Source organism: Engystomops pustulosus, chromosome 11, assembly GCF_040894005.1.
Source record: "Engystomops pustulosus chromosome 11, aEngPut4.maternal, whole genome shotgun sequence".
Taxonomy (NCBI): Eukaryota; Metazoa; Chordata; class Amphibia; order Anura; family Leptodactylidae; genus Engystomops; species Engystomops pustulosus.
The window spans coordinates 83,819,275-83,832,312 of record NC_092421.1 but is presented as its reverse complement, the minus strand read 5'-3'; the positions used below and the strand labels follow the sequence as shown (position 1 = coordinate 83,832,312).

Here is a 13,038-nt window from a genome sequence, read left to right as displayed (position 1 = left end):
AGAAACATATCTTCTTTAATCCCTGAGCTGAGCGGTTTGCTGAAAAAACAGTTATAACATTTAAGATCTTGGGAAAGCTGGATTGCCTTCACGAAGCTTCCTGACCTGTCCAGACAGGACTAATCAACCTGAGCTGGATCACTCATACACACCAGCTGGGCAGCAATTGATTACTTGTGCCTGTCAGTGATAACATCATTCTCTCGAGCAGTGCATACTTAGGCTGCAGTTACATTGACGTATGCCTGCATGGAGAAGGCCGGGAGGAGGGGAAAGTTAGGACCATAACATGTCCTATCTTTTCCCCCGTGTTTGGAGCATGTGGCTCTGTATCGCTCCGTGCGGGATGTATGTACGGCCGTAAGCTTTCCTGTGCAATCCCCAAAAACGGTGCACAGTGACGAAAGTGCGATCCGCGGCCCTTAGTAAATGAGCCCCTATATGTGCCTGCATCAGTGTAGCCACAGCATTCTCGAGGTATGTTTGCTTCATAATGTATGAAATTTATTTATTTATTTTTTGTTTACGCCATCCCCAGCTGTTTGTGCGTCTGTGACAGGTCAGAATATGGGCGGCACATGGATCATATATTTTGGGTCATAATTTTTTCAGGTGAATCTCTTTTGGTGTATGTCTTCATATCGTGTAATAGGAGCGATATTTTTACTGTACGCCTGAAGCTATATTTTCTCTCTCCAGCCAAGTGATTTACTTATCTAAAGCTACAGTCATTACCGCTCATGAATATGTAGTCCGATATTATGAGCAGACGCTTACCTTTCTAGGGGAGGCTGGTGTTTGGGTATGCGTTTTGCCTTTTAGCCTTTAACAGTCTGACTACTTCATGAAAATCTAATTTTGTGCCTGGTTCGTTGTGATACGGCGGTTTTGCATTTCCCGTGACCGAGTTTTTACTTTGCATAGAAACCGTTCTTGAGACAGATCCTTGATTCTATTCATAATAAAGAATTTAGCGGCTAACCTTCTTCTCAATTAATGAATTCCTTGTTTGTTATTGTGTCTTACCATCTGCCAGCCTATTTGCTTAAAGTTTGCCTCGCCTCCAGATGCTCCGTGTTCAAACAGGAGCGAACATCTTGAGAGTTCGTTTTGTTCTAAAACTTCTGACAAATGGCAACAAGACTTGCCGGGAAACATCATCCGCTCCCAAGAAGTAAAGGATGCGATATCCACTGATCCTCGGAAATACAATGTTTATGCTTCATCCAGGACATATGCATCCATCACAGTAAAGGACATAATCACAATAATAATAATAATATCTTTATTTATATAGTGCACACAGACTGCACAGAGTTTGCCAAATCAGTCCCTGTCCTCCAATGTGGCTCACAATCTAATCAACCTACCAGTATGTTTTGGAGTGTGGGAGGAAACCAGAGGACCCGGGGGACAACAATGCTTAGTTTAGGCAGGAAGAGACAGTTTACTATCTTCTGATGAAGGAGAAGCTTCTCCCTGATCTTCTCTTATTCTGTACCCATACTTTTCTTTTCATACTTTGTCCATCTTATTCCCCCTTTTCTCCCTGCGGAATAGGATGGTGCTATATAAATCTCTCTCCCTACTCGTCATTCATTGCATTGTTACCGTCTCTCTCATTCTTTCTTCCCTTAACTGGGCCCATGTCATTGGTATTTGCAGTAATAAAATATTCTCTTGTGTATTATTCTGAAATGTTTGCATTTGCCTCTAGGATCCTTGATTTGGACCTCGTTGTGCGGGATGAGGATGGTAATATTCTGGACCCAGAGCAGACCAGTACGATAAACCTCTTCCAGGCACATGAGATTGCATCCAAGCAAGTTGAGGAAAGAATCCAAGAAGAAAAGGTACTGTATGCGCTGTAGTCCTCTAAAAAATACTAGTAATTTCCTTTTGTTCACACACAAGCACAGCTCACGCGCGGCTCTGTTGGATGGGTTCCTTGGCACACGGCTCTGCTTCATGCGTTCCCTGGCACACGGCTCTGCTACATGCGTTCCCTGGCACACGGCTCTGCTACATGCGTTCCCTGGCACACGGCTCTGCTACATGCGTTCCCTGGCACACGGCTCTGCTACATGCGTTCCCTGGCACACGGCTCTGCTACATGCGTTCCCTGGCACACGGCTCTGCTACATGCGTTCCCTGGCACACGGCTCTGCTTCATGCGTTCCCTGGCACACGGCTCTGCTACATGCGTTCCCTGGCACACGGCTCTGCTACATGCGTTCCCTGGCACACGGCTCTGCTACATGCGTTCCCTGGCACACGGCTCTGCTACATGCGTTCCCTGGCACACGGCTCTGCTACATGCGTTCCCTGGCACACGGCTCTGCTACATGCGTTCCCTGGCACACGGCTCTGCTACATGCGTTCCCTGGCACACGGCTCTGCTACATGCGTTCCCTGGCACACGGCTCTGCTACATGCGTTCCCTGGCACACGGCTCTGCTACATGCGTTCCCTGGCACACGGCTCTGCTACATGCGTTCCCTGGCACACGGCTCTGCTACATGCGTTCCCTGGCACACGGCTCTGCTACATGCGTTCCCTGGCACACGGCGCTGCTACATGCGTTCCCTGGCACACGGCGCTGCTACGTGCGTTCCCTGGCACACGGCGCTGCTACGTGCGTTCCCTGGCACACGGCGCTGCTACGTGCGTTCCCTCAAGCGAACACTCACACAAACAGCTCTTCATACCCAGTCTCAGCTGCAACCTCTTCTCTGGCTCCATCCCTTGGCATTAAGAAAGGGATTAAGGAGCTTGAATGATCACATGCTCCTACATCACTGCAAGTTCAGTAATCGTCATGTTGGGACAAGCAAGGATTAGTTTTTTTAAATCTTAATTTGTAAATCGCTACGGAATTTGATGGCGCTATATAAATAGACATTATTATATTTATCTACCAGTATTACATAGTCCTGATACCTGTTCCCTTCACTTTTCTATCAGTCACAGGATTCCCCAAACTCATTCACACAAGGGGAAAGTCACCCCGATTTGGCCGAATTAACTGACTCATGTGTATGCTGACATCCCCACCCTCCAGATCCCATCATTGATCATGTACCGTGATGTCCATTCATTAGTCAGATGGTTATTCTAAAAATGTACACATTGTACGCTGTTGGTTAATTTTGTTTTGAATAATTTGAATAAAGAGAACTTTATTCTGTTCCCATTTGTAAATGCATCCTTTCTATTTATTACTGAAGTGTTATTTTTCATGTGCTTTTTCACCTTTTGTCACCTTTTTATCACACATGTAGTCGCAAAAGCAGAATGACATCAACAGACAAGCCAAGTTTGCTGCCACACCATCTTTTGCATTGTTCGTCAATTTAAAAAACGTGGTCTGCAAAATCGGGGAGGACGCGGAGGTGTTAATGTCGCTCTATGATCCATTGGAGTCTAAGTTTATCAGGTCAGAGCTGGTTCTAACACTTGATGTTCTTGCGAGAATAATTTATGCCTTTACTTATGTCGTGGTGCTTTATTTTGACCTGTGTATTTTTGAGAAGGTTTGCGGGTTGTCAGGATCTTGTCATTGAGAACCTTCCCCATAATCTAATAAGTTTTCTATAATCATTGATCACCTTACTAGCCAATGACTTATTTCGTTACGGGCAGAAGCCTGTTAAAGGGAGCCTGTCACCAGGTTTTACCTCCTCAGGTAGGGTATGAAATGTCCTTTGTTGAATGTGAAATCTTGCCCATCTCCTCAAAAGTCATGTGACAATGAGCTGAGAAGAGTCATATTTTACCTTAAATGAGTCTGCAGATTAGAGACTGCAGGGCGAGTGTCACTTCAGACACCTTTTATCTTCGGTTTTATATTTGCCTTGACCTCGGCGAATATGGCTCTTCTCTGCTCATTTTCACATGACTTTGGAGATTCTTTTTGTAGGTAAACGGGTAACATTTCACATAAAAGAGGAAATTCTAGAAAGTGCATTTCATACCCCAACTGATGGGGGTGGTAAATTATTGGGGTAAAATCTGGTGACGGGTTCTCTTTGAGATGCAAAGGTTTAATAGTACATCTCGGTGGAGGAAATGTCAAGTTATTTAACTTCCAACACTTTTATCACAATCATTGTTATTTTCTAAGCTAATGATCTCTCTGCCTGGAACCTAGAATATCAGGAGCATTTATGTTGCTGATGTGTTTGGCTCAGACAGAGCATTGTCTGTACTTGTACATTGTAACAAACAGTCAGTATTAGTAGATCAGGATGAGATTTCACCCTCTAGCTGTACATGAGAATGCTTCCATTTATTCAGTGACCTTAATCTTGAAAATAGTGAGGAATTGGAAACACAAAGTAGACAAAGTTACAAAACTTATCTTTATAAAATGATTATGGAAAAATGTGCAAAACAATCTCTTCCTCCCTTTTAATTTTCTTTCCTCTCAATCTGTCTGTCTGATCCCCAAAAGCTCAGGCATGTATCCCTGGTCTCACTGACGTGTCTGTAAGATAATTGGCTCCAGCATGGACCCACTTCTTATTTGCCCCATATACAGAAGAACCTTATTATTTTGATTATGTAGCACCCCTTGGGCTCCCTGCATACAGGGAGTTTACATCCTAATTGCACAAACCTTATGCAGATTGGACGTATATAGACACCATGACAGTGACGCTCTTAAAATGGCTTTATCTTCTGAGCTGTGGCACCTAGAAACACAGTTCTGGTTCTATTAAAGTGGTTAATTTGCACCTAATCCTGATAAATCGCCTGAGAGCCACTGGTAAAGTTGCTGTAAAAAGTGTAACTTATATTTTCGGTTCTGTAACACCTAGAAACAAAATTGTCATGTCATATTAAAGGGAAGATTCTCCTTTTTTAATTTGACACCAGAACACCTATAGTGTTTCTAGGTCCCACGGTTCAGAAGATCTAGTCCTTTGAAGTTTTCACCCCTGCAGCCTTTGATTTGAAGGCAGAATGGAGAAGGAGCTGCAGGGAGACAGGGCTAACATTTTACAGGAGAACATGCCCCCTCTGTAGCTGGACCTGGAGAAGGGTGATGGATTGATGTCTATGTAACATATTTGGTAAAGATTTATCAAATTACAAAAATGATTTTTTTTCACACTTTTTTAAATGATGAATCTGCTAATTCTATAAAGAAAAAATATTTAAGTTAATAAAACTATCCTATCAAGTTAAAGTCTTGCATGTCATGGCTCCCTGCCAGCAGTTCAGGGTAAGTCCCGTAGAGGAGGTGGGCAGCTACAGCCTGTGTCAGTCTCCTCTGCTCCAGGCTCATCCAGGGAAAGAGGATAGTGTGGAGTAGAGGAAGAACGCAGGGGGGGCTGAGGCACAAGCACTCAGTCTGCAGAGCTCCTCCCCGGGACTCACCACATGCTGCTGGCAGAGAGCCAGGTGCTGTGAAATAAAGTTTTATAAAGTACTGGCAGTATTTGGAATGCTAACAGCGGCATTTTTAAATTCATTGTAGCATCGGCTATTGGAACTTGTCACCAGTTAAAAATGACATTCCTGGTGACAGGTTCGCTTTAATTACGTTATCTGTAGGGCTGGTGGAAGAAAGTTGAACATTGTTCTCTTTCTGGCCCCAACTCGGCCACTAGTTCATTCAATCCCCTCCTCCAGGGCTCAGGGAAAGGGGGGTTCGGGTCCCTCTGCTCTAGGGATTGGTCAGGAGAATGGGGTATGCTGTACCCCCTGAATAATGGAGCAGCTGGTAGTAGTAAACGGCTATTTCTGGAAGTGTAATATACAGTGAATGGGGATATCACAGTCCTCATGATTGGTGAGGATCTAACTACTGAGGCCCCCATGATCCCTGAGTACATTAAAGGTCTGTAGTATCTCTGGTCTATCTTAGGCTCAGTTCACACCTGTGTCTAGGCTTACATTTTACGTATTTTATTTTTTGAGCTCCATTACCACAACTACATAAATATTGTTGTGTCTGGATAAACAAAGGCAGGAACCCTGTAGATAAACTTTGACAACGCTGAATGGATTAACTTGTTGTAGGACATCACATCCATAAAGCCGGAATTAAATGAAATAGAATTTTTTATCTTTTTTGCCGTCTGTAGATTTGTAAATTAATCAAATATAATTGAAAATTAATGAAGGGAAAAGACTCCTGAAAACTTCTTCACAGTTCATAACTAGTTAATAAATCCCAATCACAGGCTAGTAATTAAAGCGAGCATCCGAAATTAATGTCATTAGTGTAACGATTCCGTCTCATCTAATGCACTTTTGAATTTTTGAGTAGAAATCTAAAATGTAATTTTACAGTACGTAACAAAATAAAAAAATTGTAATTATTTTTACATGTTCTTTGCATTACTAAAATGAAACTTGGGGATAAAGCTGTGCGCCATGAAATGACTGCTGAGGCCTAGTATAACCTCGGTCATGATGCAGCCGCCATGTTCAATGCAAATTAATCAATTAGAAATTGGTTGTTACTTGTTATATTTTATGGCAATTTCTCATTTTTGAAAGATCCCTGCTTGCTGTAGTGTAATTGACATTTTCATTGTTTTGCCACTAGTGGGTAAAGGAGCCCTGCCATTTGATGCAGTATGAAGCAAACCTACCTTGTGAATGCTGTAGCTACACTGATGCAGGATCATATCTTGGTTAATCCCTGAGCTGAGGGGTTTTGCTGATAAAACAGATATAACATTATGATAATGAAGCTCTGCCCCTTCTATATCTGCTCTGGTGTTTGCTTTGTGCTTTGCATAGCAGGAGAGTTTCTCCGATTGCATAATCATCTCCTGCACCTTCTCTCCCTGCCAGACAGAATAATCAATCGCTGCACCATCCCCCAGCTGCTGTGTATGAGTCATCCAGCTCAGGTTGATTAGTGCTTGACTAGTCATGCTTTACTTAGCAGCGGTTTGCAATTCCAAGCTCCTGTGTCTGTCCCAGCTTTTCTAAGGTCCTGAATGGTATAATTGTCGTTCAATTGTCAGGGATTAACTAAGATATGATCCTGCATCAGTGTAGCAACACCATTCTCCAGGTATGTTTTCTTCATAATGCATCAAATCACATGGTAGGTTTCCTTTAAATATCTACTAGTAGTTCTTGAAATGGGCACAAGGGGCGCTGTGTTCTTTACGATCACCTGTACTGTAACAATCCTTGCACCTATGTATATGTTGCATGACAGGGGCAGATGTTTATCTGCTGAAGGATGTTATATAATTGCAGAGATCACAGAAATGTAAGGAATTGGTACAGAAAGTAATGATAATTGTGTAGCTTCAAATGTACAGAATAAGGAAAGCATGGACTGCACAATAAATATCTGCACCTCCCTAAGCAATCCCAAATATCTCTTCTTGCAGTGCAAACTTCTCACCTATTTTTCTAACACACAACCAAATTTTATACCTAGAAACTACCATTAAATAGAAGCAGGTGATCAGTCAATAATGAATACATAGAATTGCCTATTATAGGGGTTGTAACAATCTCGTAGGTGTTCATGAGAAAGGTTCTGCTCTCACTAATTAATTCAAGCGCTCCATTCAATACTTTGGAAGTGTTCTGAATTGCTGAGCAGAGCGCTAGGGTATCAACAGCACTTCCATTCAACATCTGAGTATATGAGCTACCCCAGGGCTGTGCTTGGAAATTTTGATTGCTGTTTGTTGTAATGAATGGAGAGGCAGGGTGCACGCTTGACCCCTTAACTCAGTTGGTGAGGGCAGGAGCCCTGTTCTCATGAACTATGGGGGTCCCAGCATTTGGAGTCCCACTAATCCGATTGTTATCCTATATTCACAAGATGGGGAATAACAATGAGGAAGAACTTTAAGTCCCTAATAATAACATATCAATATTGTGAGTCACTGCCTTCCTTCGGGACTACTATCCTGTCCTGAAATCAGGATAAGTGTACAGGACAGGGGTCCCATGGGGCGAGCAGTGAGGTTGGGTCACTGTTGGTTCACTGTCCTTCTACTGGGCTGCACTTGTGGACTGGACACGGCCAAAGAATCCACAGTATAAAGTACAGGCGGTCCCCTACTTAAGAACACCCGACTTACAGACGACCCCTAGTTACAAACGGACCTCTGATAATTGGTAATTTACTTTTATTTAGTCCCAGGCTACAATAAACAGCTGTAACAGGTATCGCAGGTGTCTGTAATGAAGCTTTAGTGTTAATCCTGATTCTTATGACAATCCAACACTTTAAAAATCCAATTGTCACAGAGACCAAAAATTTTCTCCTTTTTTATTATTATTAATTCATCACTTTTCTTCTTTTTCAGTGAAAACTACTTGGTTCGCTGGTCGAGTTCGGGCCTGCCGAAAGACATTGAGAGGCTGCACAATCTCCGAGCTGTTTTCACAGTAAGACGTTATTATAGTTATTCCAGCAAGATGTTCAGAAAGAAGAGCTGGCTTGTTTGCTTAGAAATATACGTAGGCTCTTACAAGTCCTCGGGTAACCCTAGTTACACTTGTGTCTAAGGAAAAAATATTTTATGTACTTCAGTGCAACTTATTTATTTACTTTTTTTTAAAGGGAACCTGTCATCAGAAATTGGCCTTATAAACCACTACTACTATATTGTCAGGCAGTTGAACAGCTCCTAGATGATGTTTCTCTCATGCCTCAGTGCAATGGCATCATCTAAAAAATCAACTTTAAAATGAGATGTAAGTTATAAAGTCAAGGAGGCGGAGAGTATAACACTGAAGTCAAGCTCTCCTGGTCTCTGAACACCTCCTCATGCACTGGAGATCAAACCAATGATTTCCCTGGACGCATGACCATAAATTACAGTGAAGGGGGTGTTCTAAGGCAGGGAAAGCTTGACTTCAGTGTTAAACTCTCCGCCTCCTTGACTTCATAAAACCAATTTATATTTCACTTCAAAGTTGATTTTCTGGATGATGCTACCAAGATGGACCATGATAGAAATATCATCTAGAAGCTGCATGACAACATACTGCTAGTGGTCAATTTCTGATGACAGGTTCCCTTTAAGTAGTCAGTAACTTTCAGGCTTCAATCTTTATTTATTTTGAAACTCCTTAATCTCTTCCATGTACAGTATTTTTCGGACTATAAGGCGCACCAGATTATAAGGCGCACCATCAATAATAAATGCCTGCTAAGACGTCTAGGTTCATATAAAAGGCACACCGGATTATAAGGCGCACCTTTGATTTCTGAGAAAATTTTTTGTGTGCCTTATATGTCATAGGCTGGAAGGATTTTCCATAATGCAGGGGCTCAAGAGATGGTTGTAGCTCTTTACCTCCTAGATGATGTGGTCAGTACTGACCGTAGCATCTGAGTGGTTTGTGGAGGAAGCTGAGTGTCCCATTAGGTTTATAGATGTCTCCATTTTTTTTTGTGTTTAATACTTTCATTTTTGGCCTGCAGGATCTTGGAAGCAAAGACCTGAAAAGAGAAAAAATCAGCTTTGTGTGTCAGATAGTGAGGGTGGGACGGATGGAGCTGAGAGACAACAATACCCGAAAACTAACGTCAGGACTGAGGAGACCCTTTGGTGTGGCAGGTAATGATTTCTATTCTGTAATATTCTATCATCAGTTTAGAGGGATTCTCTGTGTTTTGATGTGAATAAATTGTGATGTAACAGCTGATGTTTTGCTACAATGACTGAGATTGGAGTTAACTCTGTTCTTGGGCAGTAGTAGTAGTAGTGTGTGTAACGAGTTTGACGTGGTGACCTTTCTCACACACAATAGCCATGTGTAGTGGTAATCCCTGCTGGTACAGAAGTAACCTTTCTCTGCAGGATTGTAGCCTTGCATTCATCAACCCCCACCTCCTCCCCTCCTTTGGCAAAGGCCACTCTGGCCAAATTGTTAAAGGGAATCTTTGAGTAGTTTTTAACATACAAAGGTGCAGCTGGTGTTTGGCGTTTGAGTTGTGTAAACTTTCCCGTTTTGTGCATTAGTAGCAGCAGGACTGTGAAAATAGAGTTCTAATCCAGCTCTGCAACTCTTGCAAGGGCTCTGGGTGGGTCTTTCACCTTTTCTGCCCTCTGCACTTTGCTGCTCCCCACTGCCTCCTCTTTGTTAGGAGTAGGAGCTGTATTAGGATTTTGGTTGGCTACTTACAGCAGTCACTCAGCAGAGGGGAGGAGCTGCGGAACAGTTCATAGTAAAGACCTGCCCAGAGCACTTGAAGGAACTGCAGCTTTGGATTGAAAGTTCACTTCTCTGTTCTGCTACTTACTGCACACAACCACAGAAGGTGGGGGCTCTTTTTGTCTTATTGTGAGCACTAGCAACATGTTTTCAATAGACTTTGGAACCCGTGCAAGGACCAGTGCGTGGAAACTTTCAGGGGACCAGGGCCAGGGTAACCCAAAAAACCCCCCCACATACTTATCCCACTTCAACTCCTGATTCCTGTTTTGGGCCTGGAACCAACCAGAAGTTTGGGTTCCTCCTTCGATATGGGGCATCACTTCCATTTTCCTGGGGACTTAAAGGGGCTGTCCAATTTTCGCAAATAATTGATATGGTTTGTGTAATGAAAAGTTAGAGATCTAGAAAACCATGAGGAATTGATACAGGAAGTATGTTGCAAAATTGTATAACTTTTCCCTACACAGACCTTATCAATTATTTGTTAAAAGTGAACAACCTCTTTAACATCCTGTGTCTAAGCACGCCTCTCATTGGATGAAGATGTTCCCCTGCCCCCCTCCTCCTCGATGGGGAGTAAGAGAGGGGTAAGTTTGTGTTCTTTATTTTTGTTAACTTAGGAGTAGTCTAGTTACTTACACAGATCGCCCATTGATTATAATGGGTGTTATACAGCAGGGCAGCATGGTGGCTGAGTGGGTAGCACTTCTGCCTTGCAGCGCTGGGGACTTGGGTTCTAGTCCCACCCAGGTCAACATCTGCAAAGAGTTTGCATGTTCTCTCGGTGTTTGCGTGGGTTTCTTCCGGGTCCTCCGGTTTCCTCCCACACTCTAATCAACCAGTATGTTTTGGATTGTGAGCCCCATTGGGGGCAGGGACTGATTTTGCAAACTCTGTGCAGCGCTGCATGATCTGTGTGCACTATGGAAATAAAGAATTATTATAACAGCTCTTTGAATCTCAAGCTTTCGTTTCATCTATTGAGACGTGATGGGAAATACCTCAGGACAAGCGTTGTGTGTCCTAGATTGTAGGTTAATTAAATGCACTTGCATATTTCACTATTGACGTAAAAGTAATTGGCGCAGCCTTCCCTATTTCCATTATTAATAGAGGCTCGTCTCCTAGAGGAAATAATGCAGAAATGGCAATGTGATGTCACACGTCAAACCAAATCTCGTTCATATCCGTTTTTATTCAAACTTGCTATTGGAAGCGCTCGCACCTCCGTGGATGCGTCGCAGGTTGGGAAAGTTCACATGGCAATCGAGTTACCGGCTGTGATTAGCGCGGAGAGTGGCGACAGATGCTAAATAAAGCTTGAATATAGATTTTAGGATGACATGTACATTTTGTCCATTTAAATCTTTCTTTCCATTAAAACCCTCGCACGACGCCATCCACTCCGCTCATTTTATGTCTTTTTTTTGCTTTCAGTAATGGATGTGACTGACATAATTACTGGAAAAGTTGACGACGAGGACAAACAACATTTTATACCTTTCCAGCCGTAAGTAGCGCTGCACAGAATTATAATTATAATGTTCTTTCTATGGCCCTTGTTTTCCTCCCATGCAGAATATTTCGTGGTTCTACACGGTGAGTTACATTCAGATGTATGTGGTAAAACATAGGTTTCTGCTTCCAGGAGTCCAAGGTAATGAGACACTTGTAAATTAAGAGAATTAGGCTGGATTCACATCTGTGCTTCCTTTGTTCTGTTCTGCTCTGCAATAGTAGCAGGACAGTGAAAATAAGTGTACGTGATGTTTTCCAAGGGAACTCAGAAGATGCCTCTAACTATAATGGGCTCAATTGCGCTGCTGTTAAGATATCCATTTTTTTATGTATCTGTGATGGGGTTTCATATCCTCATGAGCATGCAGCATGTTATAGAGCAGGAGTAGCTGAGTAGATTGTACATAGTGTCCTATCTGCAGGCAGCATGTTATAGAGCAGGAGTAGCTGAGTAGATTGTACATAGTGTCCTATCTGCAGGCAGCATGTTATAGAGCAGGAGGAGCTCAGCAGATTGTACATAGTGTCCTATCTGCAGGCAGTATGTTATAGAGCAGATTGTACATAGTGTCCTATCTGCAGGCAGCATGTTATAGAGCAGGAGGAGCGGAGCAGGTTGTACATAGTGTCCTATCTGCAGGCAGCATGTTATACAGCAGGAGGAGCTGAGCAGATTGTACATAGTGTCCTATCTGCAGGCCGCATGTTATACAGCAGGAGGAGCTGAGCAGATTGTACATAGTGTCCTATCTGCAGGCCGCATGTTGTACAGCAGGAGGAGCTGAGCAGATTGTACATAGTGTCCTATCAGCAGGCAGCATGTTATAGAGCAGGAGGAGCTGAGTAGGTTATACATAGTGTCCTATCTGCAGGCAGCATGTTATAGAGCAGGAGGAGCTGAGCAGATTATACATAGTGTCCTATCAGCAGGCAGCATGTTATAGAGCAGGAGGAGCTGAGCAGATTATACATAGTGTCCTATCTGCAGGCAGCATGTTATAGAGCAGGAGGAGCTGAGCACATTGTACATAGTGTCCTATCTGCAGGCAGCATGTTATAGAGCAGGAGGAGCTGAGCAGGTTGTACATAGTGTCCTATCTGCAGGCAGCATGTTATAGAGCAGGAGGAGCTGAGTAGGTTATACATGGAGTCTCATCCACAACTGAATGAGCCACAATGTGACTGGTTCCCTCTCACTTACATACTTTCAGATTTGTTTGTTATCAGATTTGGCTAAGACTAAAAGGTGACATGTAAGGCAGGGCAGCACTTGTCATTGCCAAGTAGAAACCACTTATGATAACTTGTGTTTCCTGTTGTCCTGCTGTAGAAAATTCACTTAAACTTCTTTGTGATTGTAGA

General features: G+C 42.9%; 1 protein-coding gene across 2 annotated transcripts in view; it reads left to right on the top strand.

Annotated features, from left to right (window-relative positions):
- Window positions 1-13,038, top strand: part of DOCK1 (dedicator of cytokinesis 1) — a 221,354-nt gene that overhangs the window by 40,430 nt on the left and 167,886 nt on the right. For both annotated transcript variants that reach the window (XM_072129711.1, XM_072129712.1), the window contains exons 7-11: window positions 1,718-1,853; window positions 3,282-3,436; window positions 8,298-8,379; window positions 9,422-9,557; window positions 11,596-11,668. In XM_072129711.1, coding sequence (XP_071985812.1) covers window positions 1,718-1,853; window positions 3,282-3,436; window positions 8,298-8,379; window positions 9,422-9,557; window positions 11,596-11,668 — 582 coding nt within the window. The remainder of the gene's footprint in view (window positions 1-1,717; window positions 1,854-3,281; window positions 3,437-8,297; window positions 8,380-9,421; window positions 9,558-11,595; window positions 11,669-13,038) is intronic.